The 21,233-nt window shown below is 30.3% G+C and overlaps 2 protein-coding genes and 2 pseudogenes across 7 annotated transcripts; 1 reads left to right on the forward strand and 3 right to left on the reverse strand.

The window, feature by feature from the left end:
* Positions 1 to 1,825: 1,825 nt before the first annotated feature.
* Positions 1,826 to 4,012, reverse strand: LOC149888013 (uncharacterized). The gene has a single exon (XM_090088985.1). It carries the CDS (start codon positions 2,579 to 2,581, stop codon positions 1,826 to 1,828), a length of 756 nt encoding a protein of 251 aa, XP_089945111.1. The 5' UTR covers positions 2,582 to 4,012.
* Positions 4,013 to 4,106: 94 nt separating this feature from the next.
* On the reverse strand, positions 4,107 to 11,424 carry LOC145202286 (uncharacterized). 6 transcript variants are annotated; one of them, XM_090088377.1, is made up of 12 exons: positions 11,366 to 11,424; positions 7,949 to 8,041; positions 7,563 to 7,671; positions 7,147 to 7,251; positions 6,951 to 7,034; positions 6,595 to 6,678; positions 6,198 to 6,368; positions 5,696 to 5,800; positions 5,337 to 5,515; positions 4,799 to 4,958; positions 4,512 to 4,618; positions 4,107 to 4,382 (listed from the first exon to the last, which is right to left on the reverse strand). In XM_090088377.1, exons 2-12 carry the CDS (start codon positions 8,036 to 8,038, stop codon positions 4,305 to 4,307), a joined length of 1,272 nt encoding a protein of 423 aa, XP_089944503.1. In that variant the 5' UTR covers positions 8,039 to 8,041; positions 11,366 to 11,424; the 3' UTR covers positions 4,107 to 4,304. The 6 variants fall into 6 exon arrangements, 4 of the variants coding, with proteins under 4 accessions (XP_089944503.1, XP_089944501.1, XP_089944504.1 ...); XM_090088375.1 differs by having other exon boundaries at positions 5,337 to 5,530; XM_090088378.1 differs by lacking the exon at positions 11,366 to 11,424 and adding an exon at positions 10,326 to 10,352 and having other exon boundaries at positions 5,337 to 5,530; positions 7,985 to 8,041.
* Positions 11,425 to 12,834: 1,410 nt separating this feature from the next.
* Positions 12,835 to 15,588, forward strand: LOC145185874 (E3 SUMO-protein ligase ZBED1-like; annotated as a pseudogene).
* A 1,624-nt stretch (positions 15,589 to 17,212) lies between these two features.
* On the reverse strand, positions 17,213 to 19,546 carry LOC149888014 (uncharacterized; annotated as a pseudogene).
* Between the last annotated feature and the right edge of the window lie 1,687 nt (positions 19,547 to 21,233).

Genomic DNA, 21,233 nt, shown 5'->3' on the forward strand with positions numbered 1-21,233 from the left:
ATTAGGTAAAGTGGAAAGGATTTAAATTTTTATTAAATAAAGCAAAACGGATTTAAATTTTTATTAGATAAAGTAGAAAGGATTTTAATTTTTTAAATCGTTTATATTTTGTTTGTTTTAGTTTTTCTGTTTGCAGTTTTGTTTTTATTATCTTATTTTTTAGAAGGAAAATAGGGGTATGGATGTTATTTAAAGTTATACTAATACTATTTCCATAAAGTGGTTATTACTACATTGAAATTTCTGTGATGCTATTAACTATTTTTATTCTTTTTTAGAAAATTTAGAAAAATAAATTAAAGTTTTGTGCCAACACTGACATGGCATGTCACATGTTATTGTATGTTAAGGTTAAATTTTGTTATGAGGATTACAATTCTTATGAAAAAAAAAAAAGAAGGTAAAGAGTATTGTTTGTAAATATATATTTTGAATCTTTTTAAATTTTCTGGCGTCATTTTTAAAATTTTTCTTTGCACACGTTTATTGTTTGCATATAGTGGTAATAAGTGCTTTATAGTTGTTTTATCAATGTGTTTTCATAATAATGTAAAGTGTTTTTTATTGTTTGTGTATGCGTTAATGTGTTATATAATTGTTATAAAAATGTGTTTAAATATGTTTATAAGGTATATATTTAACCTTATATACAAATTTAAACACATTTATTTTGTTTATAGTTGGTACATGTTTATATTATGTTGTTTCCGTGTTTTCAAAGTGCTGTGACTTGGTAAACATCTACCTGAAAATCAATAATTATATTTTAGACAAGCAGAACAAATGGCTTTAGATCTGCAGCTCAATGTGATACGCACCTAACGACATGGTTTAAGTTAAATACTGAAAATGAAAGAGCACATTGCTATTCTTATGTAGACATTCCTTATCACTTTGTATTTGATGATAAACATTGTAAATGGAAGGTTAGACAAAGGGGTGGTAATAAGATGATAGTAAGAATGGATAAAGTTTATACAACTGGAGAATTGTTTTTTCTTAAGCTGCTACTTTTGCAAGCAAAAGGAGCAACATCTTGGGAGGACGTGCGTACTGTTAATGGTATTGTACTTGAAACATTTCGTGAAGCATGTGTTTTGAAAGGTTTGTTGTAAGATGACACTGAATAGCCGAATACTCTTTCTGAGGCGGTTTTAACACGTATGCTAAAGCAAATTAGACAGTTGTTTTCAATTATTTTCACCTTTTGTGAATCTGACAATCCTTTACATCTCTGGAATACATGGAAAGCTTTTATGATGGAAGATTTCATTCACCGCTCAATCCCACTTCAAATAGCTGAACAAGCTACTCTTCATCAAACTGAAAAGATTATTAATCAAAGTGGTAAAACGCTGGCTGATTACAATCTGCCTGTTATTGATGAGTTTATAGGCTTAAATCTAGAAAATTGTGATGAAAATGTTCAACAACTGAAATAGTGGAATTGTGTATAAACATAACCAGTTGAAATAGTAAAATTGTGTATGAAATGTTCTTTGCATTGGCAATGGGTGCAGAAGTTTGCATTAACTGAAAATATAACAGTACAAGATGGGGAAGGTGAATTTTCCCAATGGCTACTAAAACTTGGGAATGTGACAATACCTCTCAAAGTGGAGGATCCTTTTAAAGGATGCATTGAAATACCAAATCAGTGCATTATTAGAGAAAATGAATCAGTTGTTGAAAAGACTTTTGGAGATGCTGATTAAAATGATTATTCTAAACGCACGATTTTAACACCAACTAATTGTAAAGTACTTTAATATGCTGACAAGTAAAACTGTAACAAACAAGATTTTAAAAATAATTTATCAAAAGATTATCTTTTTATTTTAAAAGTTAATATATTTATATATAAATATAACTGAAGTGAATTGGCGGACAATAATTCAGTTGGTAGATCTTTTGGAACAAAATTTTGGACATCTCGGATTTGCAACGATAGTTTTTTCTCAATGACTTCTGTCTCTTCATTTTCTTCTTCTTTTTCATTCTTAGTCTCTATGTTTTTACTTGCACATTCCATAATTTTTTGAGCCATTCTAATTTTTTCAACTCTCTCAATTCTATCGTCAAATATTGCCATGGCAGCACACTCTTCACTTAGATACCATAAATGGTTTAAAAACTTTGTTATTGCAATGGTTGCAATGTTTTCGTTAATATTTTTAATTTTAACCAACTTTCTCAAAAAATATATATCATTTAGGGGAGCACCTGTAGTATTCGTTGCTGAAAACCAGGCCTCTACATAACAGTATACAACGAAAACGCGTATTTCTGCATTCAGTTTTGAATTATCCTTTCTCATTTTCATTTGATCGCGAAATAAAAAAAGTTTTAAACAATAAATTGCTTTAGACATCCATCTCGCTAAATGATATGCACCGGGGGCCCTAAAACTCACATTTGTTTTATCTCCCAAAAAAATGAGCGTCAATTGCAAAAACTCTTTGTAGTCATCACGTGGTTGCTCTTCTGCAAGTTTTTGTTTCACAAAATAAATAATTTCGGGCGCTACATCTTTCAGTGCATTATAAACGGCTTCATCGCTGGTATAATCTAAAAATTTCATTTTATCAATATTCTTCCAGTTTTCTTTCAGTGCTTTGAATTGAGCAATTTCAGGGCCGGATGCTACAATTGCTTTTTTCCTCGTGAATACACCAGCCAAAACGACCTCAAATATATGGTGTCAGCATGGAAGCAACAAAATATCTCGCCTTAACCTTTGTTGAAGCAGAACTGCAGCTCCTTTTATACGTCCAGTGTTTGATGCTGTAGTATCTAAACCAAAGGCTTGAATTTTTTCGGTTAAATTCCATTCATCAGTGATATGGAACACAGCAGAGCAAACTTCCGATCCTCCTGATGATGCAATTCCAGGTACTCCTAATAATTGTTCAAAATCTAAACCAACCGCGATCACAGGACGCCGATCAATTTTCTCATTTTTTGTGATATCAGGCAATAATTTGGAATCCCAATTCACTTCAATAAAATTTGCACCATTTCCTACCGATTTTATTGATGAATATTTTATTTTCCGCAAAATCTCTCTATTTCTTTTGATAGACGATCTATTGAGAACAAACTCGGTGATATCTATATTAAGAGCTTCTAGGACGGCAGAAATAAATAGGTGTCATCTTCACTGTTGTCTTGATTTATCACTTTTTTCTGTGAATCTTCGTTTTCTTTATCTTCCATTTCAAAATATGCAATCGAACAACTAGAATTTTCCTACAAATCTTCTTTTCTTTTCAACTCTGCAGCTGTGCGATCTTCTTTCCGCTTTTCCTTACGTAATAATTTGATATCTACTCCCAACATACAACCTACTCTACCTCTCTCCCTTTGCTTAATTAAAAATTCTCTTTCTTTGGCGATTTTAATCTCATTTAACCCATTTAAGGTGGCAATATCGAAAAGGTTGTCTAAATCTTCTTTAAAATCATTTTCTTTTTCTCTCTGCCGTTCAGTATCTCTATTTTGAGATTTTTCTAAATTTCTGACATTATCATACAAACCCAGCTAACAATTAACGTTCAAAAAACGTTCCCAAAACGTTCGTTTAGGTTTGCGTGACGTTCGCCGCGAACGTTAGGTGAACTAACTTCTGTGAACTCCGAATTACAGTTCTTGAACGTTCAATACGAACGTTCAAATACCAAACAGCGAACGTTGACATAACATTCAGTGCAAACGTTATACGAACGTTATTTTGACAGCTCTTGAACGTTCACCTTAAACATCATATAACGAACACTGAACGTTAACCCAATGTTTTTCTTTTTTTTAAAATTCATTTTAATTAAACGTAAAAATGTATAGGTTTAAACGGACTTCTGGTTTAAACCTTTACTTTTTTAGTTTTAGGAATAAACAATACAATGTTTATTCTTAACATTAAACTAACGTTTAGAATCAACAGAATCCTTATTTATTTAACCAGTACAAATTTACCATGTTTTTTAACTGAATTACTTTGAAAGAAAAGCTTATTTGAGCTGATTTTACCATGATTTATTACAATTTTTATTCATTTAAATAAAGTCATAACTGGATGAGCTGTTTACAATTAACAAAAATAATGTCTCTCGCAATAAAATTTTTTTATTCATGATCACTTGTTAACTTGTTAGTGCCATATATGGTACTAATTAGTACCCTATAGGGCACTAACAACAATTACATCAATTTAAATTAAATCTAATTACAAAAAAAAAAATCAATAACATAAAATTTATTTTATTTAATTCCACAACCAAAAACGTACAAAGAATGACATTTTAACATTAATCCGTATCGTTAGAATCGGAACTTTCATGTCGTATCAACACATCCTTGCTCGGAGTATTTGCTGCAATTTTTGCCTAAAAAAAATTAAATAAACACTTTCTATCATAGAGACTGAATGAAACACACTAAGATCAGCATTAATAGTAAAAATTTACTATGAATGAACTTTAAACACAGAAAAAAAAGCAATTAAATTCATGTACCTCATAGTTAACTCCTCCTGGTCGATTAGGAGCATGCTTTAAAACCTCCCTAATCTCTTCCTCTATCTTTTGCTCGTTAGCATCTTTGATGATCTTTTTACAAGCTTCTAAATGATTAGTTTAAAATTATATATTTAAAATAGTTAAGAAAAGTACTCAAAAGGTTAACTGCATAACTAAAAACCTAAAAACGTTTATGGTTCATGATTGTTTTTATGACAACTAAGCATTTCAATCATCGCATTTTAAAGTAACTTGCCTTATAAAAATCTTTGGATAAAACTTACTAATCACTACTTGGCATAGTAAACAGCTTTCAAATGATAGTTTTCCTTTCCTGCCATTGAAACTAAACAATGACCAAACTGCGTTTACTGCTGTTGTGCGCATAATGCGCCGAACTGCATCTTTACAATTCCGGCCACCAAGACTTCCAAAATAATTAATCTAAAAAGCAATCATTAAATCAATATTTGTGTAAAGTAGCAAATAAGGTAATTTAAATTGTTATAATAAAATTATACCTGAATTGCTAAATACGTCTATAGTAAAATTTCAAATTGTTATTTGTAGGCTTAAATATACTTTCATAACATAATTCTCAGTATATAGTTTGTCAAGTTATGTGGTACTGGCTACTAAAACTGTATGAATTTCATTGACAAAGTATGGTGATAGAGAGTCAATGGACGATAATATACATTTACAAATATTCCACAATACTACACTTTATAGCACTTTTGGTCTGCTGTCAACTAAAATAATGCATAAATAATGTAAATTTAACACAAGTAGTCTTAATTAAAACAAATTAACAGTAATTACCAGTTTTTTGCGATAACTAGAGTCCTTTAACTTTATCTCAAGCTGTCGCAATTCCTGTTCATTTTTGATTTTCTGGGGTAACACATCGTCAGAAATATCATCCCTGCTTACAGCTACAAGACCTCGAAGCATTGCCTTAATCTCCTCTTGATTTTCAATAATGATGTCTAGTTTCATAGCTAAATAGGACAAATCTGTAGTATCGTTAAAAGTATAGAACAAAGTATAATCTACAAACATTAGTCAAAGTATGGTTTTTTTTAAACGAAATCTTCATCATTAACAAATAAATAAAATCAAAAACACTACATGCTTATACTAAAAAGACAAAAAACTTATATAAATTGAAAACAACCCACCATTTGTTCCTGCAGTATTGTCACCTGCTCTACCACGAGCAAAAGTGTTGCTGTCTGTCAAACAATTGACCATTGCTCCACCAATACATGGTCTTCTGATACTGGCTTTAATATAAACAATATTTTTTTGTTTTTTTAATAAAAAAAATATTTGCCTCATTGAAATTTTTCTTATCCAATAAAACTCAAATGGTTGTCCGTAAAGGACGTTTGCACTCTTTTTCAGAAAGATAAACCTTTATTTAAAAAATTAACAGAAATAAATTTCATTTTGAATATAGTTTTATTTACTGTAGTTTCTTATTCTGTCAACAAGTCCATACATACTTTATGGATTTGAATTTCAACATTTTAGAGTCAAGCAGATTTGGGCTTCAAAACTTGTAAGCCGAATGATAAGTAAAAAAAGACCATCAAATTTCGTTTAATTTGTAAAAACCATAAATACTTTTGTTAAAATTTTGTTACAAAAATAAATTAAATTATTTTATTTTCTACCAACCATTTTCACTATGCATCCTGTTAGTTGTTGCAATATTTTGACTTACAGATGTAGAAGGTTGGTAAATAAGGTTTGAAGCAGCTGACACAGAAACAGCTGTGTTTCGCACTTGATGCAACACTTGAGACGAAACAGCTATTTGTTCCTTCGAATGTAGGGATGTATTTTTTCCTTTGAAATAAACAGTTTCTTAATTACTATTATCATCCAAACCCCATGTGTGGAAACATAGATGTGAAACTTAAAAATAAAATAAAAAATCTCCAGGCTTAAATCAGGCTTAATAGTATAGATTACAAATAGCACAGTGCTAGAAACTGGCATTTGCAATAAACAGTTGAATTATGAATTAAAGTATTGCATTATCATTAATAATAATATCGAATTAAACTCTTGCCACTGTTCTGTTTTGCACAATATTTTTGTGCAGATGGAAGAACAATTTTTGTGCTTGGAAGATCATGGTCATCAAAAGAAGTTTCTATAAAAGTAATAAAATTTGAGTTACAAAAGAATGGAATTTTAGTTAATTAAATTCGTGCTAAAATACATAATTTAATCAATAACACTCCAGATACATATACATATGTCATAATAGTGAAAAAGATAGCCCTATATGTCATATAAGTCATATAGACAGATAGTGCTATATGCCATATAAGTCATAGAGACGTATAGTGCTATATGTCATAATAATGTCAACACATGTTAAATATTAAATACTTTACTATTAAAACAGAAACTAACTCTTGCCTTTGTTTTGTTTTATATTATATATTGGTGCTGATAAAAGTTTGATTTTTTTGTTTGGAGGACTGGGATCACCTAAAGAGGTTTCTGTAAAAGTAGCAATAAGAAAGTAATAAAATTTGAGTTACAACTGCATGGAATTGTAAATGCTAGTGTAAGTAAAATCGTTTTACAATAAATAATTTAATCAAATACATACCATCTTCAATATCAGAAGAAGTGTCTTTGTTTGTATCAGTGTCTTCCACATTTGACATTACTAAAGCTCTCTTAGCTAAATCTGATGCCTTGCTATAACTTTCCACTGGTAATATATAAATTTAAATACACTATCCCTCTAAGACCTGATTATTATATTTTAATATATTTAAAATAATGATGTAACATTATTGTATTAAACATATACTGAATCGATTGGATATTTATAAACAATGTTGTAAAATAAAATATTATATTGTTATTGTATATGTAAACAGCGGATTTTTCACAGTTTTTTATATAAACACAATGTTGATGCTGTAAAAATGCACCATTACCATATTCATTTTGAAATTCCATTTATATCATATAACAAAATAAAAAACATTTAACCAACAACTTATTTAAAGTCTTTACCTGCTGCCCCAAAAGTCCTAATTTTGTATAAAGGCCATTTTGGATCAGGAAGTTCACTCTTTTTCACTCTGCTCACTGGATCCTTTCTAGGCCAATAACCAAATAGTTGCTAATAAACAAACAGAAAACCATTTCAACATGCATTTAATAACATTTTGAAACACAGTGAATTATCTCGAACCTATTATCTAGAACCTCAGAGGGACCAAGAAAAAATTTCGAGTTATTCTATAACATGACCTTTTTCCAATAAGTAAAAACAATTTGAGTTACCAAAAGTTTCGATCTCAAAGCGGGGTTAGAGATATTGAGACTTTTAATATTACAAAAATATTACAAAACAGATAACTACACTGCCTTATTAACTAATTGTAGTAATAATATACCTCATTCTCGTAAACTATCCAACTTTTCGGAATTACCTCTACTGATTGCTCATCAATAAACTCAACAACAACGAAGGGACCGCTACTCATTTTCTAAACAAGAAAAATAAGTTATTGTTTCTTAATAATAACTAAATTTGTAAGTTGATAGTTAACTAAATAATTAAAAAACAAACATTAAAACATAAGCGAATTGATTCAGTCACATGAGAACAACTTTTTTTTTAAACATATCTTTTACATATTCAGTTTTACATGTCGTGTAGCAAAGTCATAAGTATAATTTTTTTTTTATTTTCTTTTTGAATCATAAAAACCTTGCTTTTTATGGCTGCTGATAAAACAACTTCAATAAAAGAATAGTCAAAATTTGCAACATGAACTCCAATAAGTCTGGAGTCACAAGGCATATCAAACAACGACTTTGTTCTTTGAAATATTCTACAACGATATTGTTGTAAGTCAAAATTTATATTTTCCCCTTCTTTGCAAAGAACTTCACAGTATCTTCCATCATGCAACATATAGGAATTGTTGGGGCGACTCATGCAAATTTGTTTAGTGTGCAATTTATTCTGTGGGATGATAACATCCATTTCACTAAGACGCTTAACAACCTGGCTAAGCGGAGTTCTACCTGATCTTACCCTTTTTTTTAAAACCTGAAGATAGTTTTCAAAACAAAAACCACTGCACATATCTACATTGCCATATCGTTTAGCAACTGCAACTAGGTGTACTAGACTGTGCACATTATATACAAGAAACTGAGGTCCATAAAGATCTTTAGCTTGATCAACAAAATATAAAAGTAATTGATGTGCATAAGTATCATATTGTCTAACCAACCTAGTACTGACTAATATAGATAAAGCTACACTTAAAATTAAAAAATGTTGAAATAGGTCTTTTCGCAAGACGCTTTTCAGAACAACTTTACCAGTATACAATAAAAATTGCCTGTACTCGGTTGCTTTCCAAAAATCAATTTCATCAAGAGAACGCGGCTTCCTTACAAAGTCTTTAGGAACACATTTTTTTAATTCGAGCAATTTTGCACTAATATCATTCTTATGAGCTGCAGAAATTTTTACTCCTTTTTTGTCAGTATCTCTAATCCAGGTTACCAACAATTATCGCATTACACCAAGACAAGACTGATGCATATGGTCAATTGGAAAATCCTCAACCATATCTATAGATAAAACACAAAATGGTGATACCAAACCAGTAAGGTGATGATTTGCATCTGATTTTTGACGGAAAGAGCAATTATCTCTCAGTTGCAGTCCAACAATTTCTGGATAAGTCATTCGTCTTTCACAGTAAAAACCTCTTTGGAAAAACTATGGGAACAGAATTAACATTAAGAATAGCACATAAAATTGGCCACATGCATGCTTTTGTGCTCGTAAAAAGCGGAAGCCCATCTATGTTCAGAGCGATTTCCAAGTCAAATAAATTGTTTAACTTGTCCTCTTCTTCAAGATGACATAGTATTTTTAGCAAATTTTTTTTAATTCCTAGATAAACATATTCCATACCAGATTTGCAATCAATCTCCACAGTTCTGCATGTTTGCAACAGAGTTCTTACTGTAGCTGGCAATTCAGGGTGCCCATTAATTTTTAGACGTTTCAACAAATCATCACCAGCATTGTGTTTTACATCAGGGAACAGTTGCATCCATTCCTTTATACTGTCACTGAGTGGCATACTGTTTTTATCAGTTGAATCAGAATCAGAATCAGATTGAACGGAAAACTCTTTTTCTGAGTTGTACTCACTTGAAAGCAATTGTTTCTCCACATCTACACAAATATTACTAGAACATGCAGTCGCCACACCATAATTGCTACAACATGAAATTTTTTTTTCAAAACAATATATCTCAGTGTCGCTGTTGCTTTGACTGTTGTTTTGCTGTTGTGATTGTTGCTGAAGAGACCTCTTAGCTGCCATCCACTTTCGTCTGTATATCTGACGATGCATATTGTTTTGCCTTATTGCAACTATTTATGAGTATGATCATATAATAAATATGAATACAACATAACTAGTGGTTTCATTTAAAGAAGAATTGATGTAGTAAAAGATAATCACAAAAATTTATATATATATATATATATATATATATATATATATATATATATACCACAAAAATTTATATATATCTACATATACATACATATATATATATATATATATATATACATATATATATATATATATCACAAAAATTTATATATATATACATATACATACATATATATATATACATATATATATATATATATATATATATATATATATATATATATATATATATATATATATATATATATAGATCTCTATAAGTCATCTCTGTAAATCTTACCGCATCCTTTTTGCTAAAAAACACTTTTTTTAACAAAAAGGATGCGGTAAGATTTACAGAGATGACTTATAGAGAACTATATATAAATTAAATTAAATTTTGTTATTTTTTAAAGGGAACCACAAAACTCAACATTATAGATCAGAATGATCATTTTTTTATTACTTCAGAATGTTTTCATTTGCGTTTTTTTTACTGTTTTATACTGTTTTTATTATGGATTTTAATTTTTTTTAATATTATTCATTCATGTTTGTTTTTTTATTTATTTAACTATTTATTTACAAAGCGGAGTGTACATAAATAGACTGATTTAGGGAGAACCCTCAAGGAGTAGTACACGCATCAACTGATTTAGGGAGAACTTTTATTTATATGATTTAGTTTCTATAAGAAATAATAATCATAATTGAACTTAGAATAAGAAATAATACTCATAATTGAGCCTATGAATCATATATGATAAGTATTTATAATTATATTTATAAGTATTATACTCAATTACAAGTACTAATGCTTATTCTGTATGCATACAAACAAATTATTTGTTTATGCATATTACTTGATTAATAAACAAAATTTAGCAATATGATATTGCTAAAATTTGACAAACTATATGTATTACATAAAATTTGTCAAATTTTATGTAATTTAGCAGTATGATATCATACTGCTAAATGATATCATACTACAAAATTGTATATCATACTACAAAACTTAGCAGTATGATTTCATACTGCTAAATTTTGTTTAATAAGCAAATAATAGCGAATAATAGGATTATTGGTACATAATGTTTGGCTAAAGACTTTACCCAAACGTTTGACTAAAGCCTAGAGCCAAACATTATGTACGAATAATCCTATTATATAAATATAATTAAATAGGTATTATAAGTACTATTATAGTGGACAACAATTAGCATCATAGGTTTAATTATAAGTATTATTGATAAATGTTAAGAAATAATTTGTTTCAAATTTCTAGAAAAAAATTTGCTATGTAATATGTATTCAAAATATCTTAAAATAGATTTTTACCTTGTTTGCAAAAAACCTTACAGAATACTTCCTTTCGCGTGACTTATGTAAATTTTTTGGAATGTTTAAATAGGGAGCAATCGGGAATGAAGAACTCGCGCAACCTAATATCGAGTTTCATAATAACAAAATTTAAAAGAACTTTTACGGAACGTTCATACAACGTGCTCGAACGTTCACAACGTTCGTTGAACGTGCTCGAACGTTTTGTGTTAGCTGGGAAGATTTTAATTTCGAAATACGGTTTGAACGGTTTTGAACTGGGATTCTTGCTTTTTTTCCAAAAAACAACTACTTCATCAATAACTAAAGCACTGCTGTCATTAGGATTTAAATTTACCACTCTCGTTTTATAAACACTCAAAACATCTCGTTTACATGGTAATTTACTTCCGCAGATTTGATTTTTCCTCACTCCAACTAGATAAATATTTTTCCGAAAAGTGGACATTTTAGCACTTTTATCAATTACTTATATAGCACGTCTTTTCTTATGCACTTCATGTACGAAGCTAAAACGAATGTAGCATTGAACAAATAATATGTAAAAACAAAATTGACTTATAGAGACTTGAAGTTGCGCTTGTAGCGAATTCAGAATGCACTTGGTGGTTAGTAGCGCCGACTCGTCAAAGCATGTTAGACAGTCAGATGCATGAAGTTTTAAGGCCAATGCGGCACGTGTTAATATTATCGGATTGAGCTGAAATTTTGTATTTTTAATGTTTTGGTATAACTGAACAAAATTACAAATAATTTTGAAAAAATATGAACTTTCGAAAATAAGGACCACCCTAATATATATATATATATATATACAAATTAAAAACCTTTTCTCATTTTTGAAGTTTACATGGATTGACTTCGAAAGGTTCAGAATTCAAATGCACTTTTGATAAATGCAATAGAGTTTTCATAAGTTTCATAAAATTAAGAAAGTATTATGAAACTCAGCATTCAACAATAATTCCTGATGAGATTAAGCTGCAAGTTCAACTACCACTAGTTAGTTTTGTTTTATTTTGTTCAAGTGTGTGTGTGTGTGTGTGTGTGTGTGTGTGTGTGTGTGTGTGTGTGTGTGTGTGTGTGTGTGTGTGTGTTTATTTATGTATGTATGCAGTGGCGGCCGGTGACATTAAACTTTGGTGGGGCCAGCAAATATTAACCGAAAAATATCGCAACGATTTGCTGTCAGCGTAATTGATAATTCGGTGTTTGTTAGAAAGTCTTTGGTCGGTTTTGATTAAAAATATACCAAGAAATACACATGAATGCTACAGTAATAACAATTAGTTAACTAAATTTTCAACGAGCATAACTTAAACAATTAAGAGTATATGATATCAGTGATATTTTCCTTAGCGTGAAGTAAAATTTGAAGTAAAAATAATTGATTTCGTTAATGTGAATAAAAATTTAAAACTAGGATATATCTGAAGAACGAAAACTGAAATAGATTTGAATATAAGCATCAAAAAACGAAACTAGGAATAGAATTAAGAATTATTAACGAACGAAAATTATTGAATACTAAAAAATTTTTGATACAATAATTACTTTTTTTTTTTGACAATTAATTTACAAATTTTACATGCTTGCTTTGAAATTGGCGCACATGTTTGACCATAACGATGATATTTGGAATGATTATAGAATGTATCAATGAACCACAAAACTGGTCACGTGCTTGTCATTACGTTAAGTATAAATTCAATGCGTCCAATCTTTTGTTGTAAAATAAAATAAACATCTAAAGATTCTTAAGAGTTGCAAATTAATAACAGAATAATGAGTTTATCAAGGTTGTTGGCTGGTAGGAAGCGTGACAGTCCTGTATGGAAATTCTTCGTTTACGATGAAAAAACTGACAAATCCAAGTGTCTAGTACAGGACATAAATAATGAGGGCGCGTGTGGCGCATTTCTTGCCGGAAAAAATTCCAGTAACTTAGTAGCGCACATTCAGAGAATACATAAAGAGACACACAAATGTTACACGGATGAAAAGAAAAAACGAAATGCAGAAAAAATGTTTTTGAAACGAAAAATTGATGAAATCAATTCTACATCTTCCCGAAATAGTGGAAAGACAAAAACCCAGACAATAAGAGAGAGCTTTGAACACAGAATCACCGCGTGGCCAACGGAATCAACTGAATATCAAGTTCGTCAGGATAGCGTGATTGAAATGATTGTTAATACCAGCTATCCAATGGTATTGCTAGATCAGCCGTCGTTTCGAAAGATGATAAAAACGCTTGACCCAAAATTTAAATTGCCAGGTAATAATTAACACAACTATATTTTTAAATTATTGTTTTAGATTCATTCAATGCTAAACAATTTTTAAATGTTTACCCGTAATTATAGTATGATTAATGTAACACTATAGTAACTAACTACACAAACTGATGTGCATTAAATTTTAACTGATTTAAATTTTATATTGCAGGGTCTGCAACACTGAACAAGCGGATAAACGAGCGTTTTCTTCTACAATCTGCACAACTGAGAGACTTGATAAATCGTACACGCAAAGTAACAATTTGTCTTGATGGTTGGACGAAGAAGGGTCTCACAGCATCGTTCCTAGGAATATCTGCTTGTTTCTATGACACCACCATTGATAAAACACGGCATGCTTTCCTAAATTTGATGGAACTCCAACATCCCCACTCGGGTGAGATGCTTGCCCCAATGTTTAAAGAAATGTCTTGACCAGTGGGGTATTAGAGAAAATCAAGTTATGTTGATTGCTTCAGACAACGGGTCTAATATGGTTAAAGCCATCAGGCTCTTACAGGAAGTGCATGCAGCTAAGAAATCTGACGAATTTGAATCTTATAAGTTTGAATCTGACGAGTCTGAACATGAAACTTATGAGGAAGAGATCCAGTCTCAGTCAGAACAAACTGATTTATTCCTACCAGATCATATTCCATATCGTCGAATCCCCTGTATGGCTCTCACACTCCAGCTTCTCATAAAACCAGTTTATGAACATTATAGTGCAACCATCTTAGAAACGAGACAAGTTGTATCAAGAATTAGGAAATCAAGTGTGGCAGTTGAGAAACTTATTGACAAATGTGGGAAGTCTGTGATAACTGACTGCACCTCAAGATGGAACAGTACATATCAGATGATTGACCGGCTGTTGAAAATAAAAACATCGGTGAATGAAGTTTTTACAGAAATTGGTACATATTATTTTATTATTTATGTTATAAGTGTATATAAATTGTTTTAGGAATTTTATTAAATCTACAAAATTGTGTCTTACCTTATTTAAACTAAAAAAACGAAAATGTTAAAAAAGAGACGTACATCAATGACAATTACTAGTCATTACAATTGTTATAAGTAAACTTTAATTACAGATAGTTTACTTAAATTTAGGAATCGACACATTCAAAGCAAGTGAATGGGTTCGTCTTCAAAACATTTCTTCACTTTTGGAACTATTTGCAGTACAAACAGATATACTTCAGACCGATGCCCAGTCTCTTTCACAGGTTCTACCATCTATACTCAATTTGGAATGCCATTCACAAGAATATCCTACCAACAAGTCTTTGACAGCGAATCTTCTTGGAGATCTATGTCAACGGTTTCAATCAATTCTGTAGCCGGACTCAGATACGTTTAATCCTCTTCCGTCTGCTGCATGTTTGTTAGATCCAACCGTTGCTGTCTTTATCCTCACACCGGAAATGGGCACCTTGCTCCATGCAGCAAAGATGTATATAATAAAAGTTTGTGGAGTAGAACAAGAATTACAAGCTGCTGCTGAGTCAAATGGATCTGAATGTGAATTTGCTGCCATAAAGCGCTTTAAGTTCTTGTCAAATAAAATCTTTACAAAAGAAGGAAAGATTTATAACCAAGACAATATCACTGTTGCAAGTCAGCTGTCAAGGTATTTGGTTGACATAAGCTGTGATGAAGCGCTGCCAAGTAACGGCCTGCTCTTTTGAAAACTAAACAAAAGCAAGTATAGCAAGATTGCAATGTTGGCTGAAGATTTCCTGTTCCCCCCAGCATCACAGGTGTTTGTAGAAAGGATTTTTTCACTTTGTGGAATTTTAACCGTTGGTCGCCGCAATCGAATGAAAAAATCATTAGAGATGAGAGTTTTTACGAAACTGAACAAAAACTTATAATTATAATTCAACCAGATATTTTCTTTCAATTTCAAAAAAAAAATCTTATTATAACTCAATTGAATCATTGAATGACTATTTTATGACTATTTGTATGGTTATTTAGATGTTTATTACTAAGTTGAAAATTTTTTAAATTTTTTTCTTGAAACTTATGTATTACATTATTTCTTGAAATAATGATAGGGGAGACCGGGGCTAGTTGTCAGCAGGGGTAAGTTGACGAGTTGCGTTTCTCTGCAGAGTCTTTTATCAAAAAGTATCAGAAATCTTAGGGAACTTTCCTAATTGACCATTTCATCTTGGGTCCTATGAATAAAAGTGCTATAAATATTTTAGTCACAATTGATTTACTATTATCAGTCTGGTTTTTTTAGTAGTTGTCCTTTTTCAGGATCTTTAGGCAGTTTATTGAAAGGCTTTTGGGGTTTATTGGCAAAATTTTCACTGGGGAAGCTGGAAAACAAAAATATCTTTATAAAATCAATTTTTTTTGAAATTTTTATTTGAAACAATATTGAAAAAAATTATTTTTACAAAAAAAAGGTTTTCTTAATTTTATCTTTTACAAAAAAAATTTTTTAGGGGATTTTCTTACCAGGAACAAAGGTGGGGTGTTGTTTTGGCTTCATATTCGAACTACTAACTGCTTCTAGCTCATAGAAATATTAAAAAATTTTTATAAATTTTTACTCAATAATACGTTTGTAATCTTTATTATAGTTTGCGCCAACTTACCCCGGGGTAGGGTATGTTTTTTTTATTTAAGGCCCAGGAAGGAGCCATAAGATTTTTTTTTTTTAAATGAATGCAACTAGTATAAGTTACCCAAATTCATACACTTCAAGACTACATTAAATTTTTTCAAGAAATTGTTTCGTTAGGACTACTAATTGCTGTAAAATTTGATAGAAGTAAAATATGAACTGATTTAGAAACTGAAATAAGAATTAAAATGATTGAAATCATAAGAACTGAACTGAAATTAATTTCATCAGAACTGATTCAAAAGAAGTAAAATTAAAATTAGAAATTAAATAAATGCTTCAAGAACTAAGTAAAATTGGAAATTGAAATTATATTTAGAACTTAAATATCACTGTATGATATCAGATCCTGTGTGGTATAAGGCAAAATATATTTACAGGCTGGACAAACCAGTATAATGTATACAGTGCTTGAAAAACAGATCACATTGGGTTCTATTTTCAATAAATCATAATTTATACCATGGAAAACAGTTTGTAAACTCTTAACTGATGCTGGATTAAAAAACTTTGTTCACTATTTAACATTTGTAACTGCATCATCAGGACTTGTATTACATTATTGACTTCTGTTGAATTCTTCCCTTTCGGTTTTCGGCTCCCTTCCCCACGATCCCGTGAATTTCCAAACCACGTAGAAAGTTACTTCTCAAGCATCTCCTTGCTTGTGTCCTTAGTGGCAAAGTTTTGTTTAGCAGCACCTAAATACATATAAAACAATTATGTTGATGCCGCAGTATACATGTTAAACTATTATTTTTATTATTATTATTATTACACCATTTAGCAAGTATTACTTTTCTGGGCTAAATGTTGTGATCTAAATAAATAACTCAAGATTAATATGTTGCTGTTAAATGAGGGCATACAAATTTGAAGTGAATACTTACTAAACAAAACCTGAAAGTGTTACAGTGCTCAAAATTTGATTTTGCTTCGTTGGCCAATCAAGCTACACTGTTGCGCTTGCTTAGATGTCATTAAATAGGCCATGTTTTGCTTGATAAATTGTGTCAAGCTGCCTCCATAATTACTGACAAGAACTAGGAAAAACATTGTTAAAAACATTGTTTGAAAAACAAGTTCTACAATCGAACCAAGAAATGGCCAGACAGAAATTTTTGAGCTGTTAAATAAAGGAATACCATCAATATTTATGTGAATTGTAAGCTGTGTAATATTAGATTAAATTAAAGATTTATTTAGGAGCAAAGATAACCAGTTTTTTATTCCTATATAAAAATACTCACCACCAGCTACAGAAGCAGTAATAATGTTTTGATCAGTTCTAAGAAGTGTTCTAGCATCTTTAGGCAAATCTAAATTTAATTTTTGCAAATTCTGAAGCAAATTATAGCACTATGAGATATGTTAAATGCAATCGTCAATTGCTTTAATTCATCTGATACAATTTCATTAACTTTTGTTACGCAATTGTTGCCATCAATACCATCACTGTCAAAATCATCCTGCAAACAAGCTTTCCATTCGATGTTATCACTAGATTCTTCAAAACTAATGATAGAGTTAGTAAAAGGTAAATTTATATTGTCATCCAACCAGCATTAATTTTCGGGAATTTTAGGAGAAGAATCGGGTAAAAAATTATTTTTGAAAATTGGACAAGATTTAGAAGAATTAAACACTAAAATATTATTCAACAACTCGGATTAATTGCATGATACTTCTTTCACAATTCTTGCCATTTCAGCAGTAATTTTTCTACGTTTTGTTCTGTCTGAACTTATAGTAAGCACGGTTAGCCTTAACTAAATTTAGGTTTTCTGAATTGTGTCCAAATTAATTTCAACGTTTTCTGAAAAAGTATATTTTACTGATCACTATGTATATAGTCCACCAAATCAGAAAACTCCTATTAAGTAATTATGGCAATTTAAAGATTTTTTCGCGCCTTTTATTTTTGCGTCTTTTTTTGCAAGTGTTCGTAAATCTTCATATTCATTTCCGACCAAATCCGCTCCATGTTATCCATTACATGGTTGACAGTTCCCTCCATTATATGAAGCTCCGGTAAAACAAGTCTATCAACAAGAAATTCAGAGGGGTTTCCATGTACTAATACAGGGTTTATACAATTCTTAAAATGTTGTGCACACTTAGGTTTTGAACCAGATTCTTTGAATTTTGTATAGTTGTTTTGACAGCTCTCGAAAGTTCTTTATGGAGCATTTGTCCAAGCTTCTCTTCTATCCCACTCACATACATAACAGGGATGAATTGAACTGCTACTTGGAGATATACCTGTCAGAATTTGATTAAGTTTTATGTCGCATACCACAATGTGCTCAACCATTTCAAGATTTAATTTTTCAAATAATATTTTAATGTTTAAATATCTTTCTGGGATTTCTGGAGCTACCTGAAGAAGAAATGAAGCATTTACTGACGAATCTTTAAACATTTTTTTTAGACCACCTTCATATAAAGACCTGGAAGCTGCTCCCGGTTTTGTTTTCAGGTAATCTATTTCAACTTTGCCGTAATTTTCAAAAGTTTCATTGAGATTAACTATATTTAAACAAAATTTGATAAAACCACTTCCCCCATCAACAGCAATTTTTAGCAACTGATTCTTAGAATCAACACATTTAAGATCTAGGAGTAGTTTAACAAAAATAGTAACATTGCAGTACGCTACTGTAATGTTTTTATATTCCAAAGTTTTATCTTTGTTTTTAAATTCAAATAAAATATTTTCTTCGGTAAATAATGGGAGAAGATAACTGTCCAAATCAGAGACACAGTCTTTCAGTCCAGGTTCTACAGAGTTTCTTCGTTTTTCAACAACTCTGTAATTAATAATTTTTTTATATAATATGTTTTACTCCAGATATTGCATCATTTTACTGTGCAGAATTAAATTTGTATTTGTATTGTTATCTTACCTTATCATATTAGCAAGTTTTATCATTTGATGTTTACTTAAGGAAAGAGAATTCTGAATATAAAGAAGATTTTTGTGAGTAAAATTGGTTGTTTTTGGAGTATTCTCAGATCTAATAGATAGTTTCAGTTTACTACCTCCTGTCTTCAATGAAATGGTGTTACCACTTTCACTACATAGCTTTTCTTTAATAACTTGAGAAGCCATTTGTTCCTTGACATCTAAATAAGTTACAAAACTATGCAGACTGAATGAAAAAGGTTTTGACAACTTTACATTGTTAAAAAGGTTATAGGTTCAAAAGCTTACAATGGTTTTTTTAAATTAAAATTATATTTTTGATTTATTAGTCTTAACATTTCTCTCACTCATCTCTCTATTAATAACCCAAATTAATACGGTTTTTCTAATACCTTGATATCCGGATGCAGCTGAAATGTTATTTCTGAAAAAAAAATTACATTTACGAACTTGTTTTCTATAGAACATAGTATACAACCTTTCACAGTCAAATAATCAAAGTTATAAAAACGTTTTCTACCTGAGCGTTGTTGAATTGCATTTATGATGCAATCCTCTTTTAACTTTAGTTAGCTATTAGTCCGCGGTGTAGTTAACAAGAACTACACCGCGGACTAATAGCTGACGTTTTAAAACTCTTTATACCAGATTTTTTCTTGGGTATCCTTCCCTGCGTTCTTGCGATTTTGCATATTTCACAGCTGCAAGTTTTTAGTTTCCTGAAATTATATATAAAATTATGATTTTATATTTCTTTACAACAGATATACAAATAAAATAATATTTTACCCATTTCGTGTTTTAGCCGGGATAGTCATCTTTGACCAGTCCATGTCAAAGTTGATTTTCTGCCTGAGATCAACAACATTTGTTCTTTCAACTATACCCCTACACCTTAAAAAGAGAGAGATATGCTAGTATCAAGCAAAATGAGATTTAATTCATTTATCAAATCATATTTCTTTGAGCTCAACAAGGTATCCAATTTTTCAGTTATGTAAATGGTTTTACGTTTATGACATATATACTTTTTATATATATTTATTTAGTTAAAAATCATTAAGAATACCAACCTTGGACACAATCCAGTAGCGTATCGATCATCAGAAATGTTATAATCCGAAAAACAGCTCTGAAATTTAGAAATTATATGGCTTTGGTTTTTTATTTTCATATGACATTTGCGACCACAAAAAAGACATACTTTTTCTCTATTCTTTTGATGATCTAAAATAGTCTGAGGATGTGATTTACCGATTCTTAACATTTTTTGAAACAAAATTTGTTCTATGATTGTCTTTTGCAGTTAAATTTGTGGCAGAAAAAACGGCGGATTAAAGATGGTCATAAAAGACAAAAAAGGCGCGAAAAAATCTTTAAAATGCCATAATTACTTAATAGGAGTTTTCTGATTTGGTGGACTATATACATAGTGATCAGTAAAACATACTCTTTCAGAAAACGTTGAAATTAATTTGGACACAATTCAGAAAACCTAAATTTAGTTAAGGCTTACTGTGTAAGGTTACTTATATCTTTGTAATTTTACAAAATGTTTTTCTATTATTCAACAAAATTAATTAATTAACAAACAATAAATAGATAATAATATAATAACAAATAATATAAAAAAAGTATATGGGTAATAAAATCTTAAGGTTATAAATATTCCCCAATTAGCAAAATAATTTTTTTACAAATTAAATGAAGGTAGATTTTATAAATTATATGCGGTAAAAAGTATTAACAATCTATATGTTGCTTTCTCGCGGCGAACGCAACGTTTCAACTCTACATTTTCTCTTCTAATAAAAAACTCCCATCCACAAAAAATTCCCCTTCAATTTACACTTTACAAATCAACTCAAATATATCCATAAGAATACCGCTCAAAGTATATTTATAGGATTTTAAGGAAACTGCACAATGTCCACTCTTTGTAATTGCTTTCGCGCGTAATTTAATTACAGTATCTCAGACAACTAAAAACCAGTGTTTTCAACTTAATGTTTC

The sequence above is a fragment of the Hydra viridissima genome, unplaced genomic scaffold (assembly GCF_058129835.1).
Source record: "Hydra viridissima isolate aposymbiotic clone 2 unplaced genomic scaffold, HvirCarnegie_v1 scaffold_5, whole genome shotgun sequence".
NCBI lineage: Eukaryota > Metazoa > Cnidaria > Hydrozoa > Anthoathecata > Hydridae > Hydra > Hydra viridissima.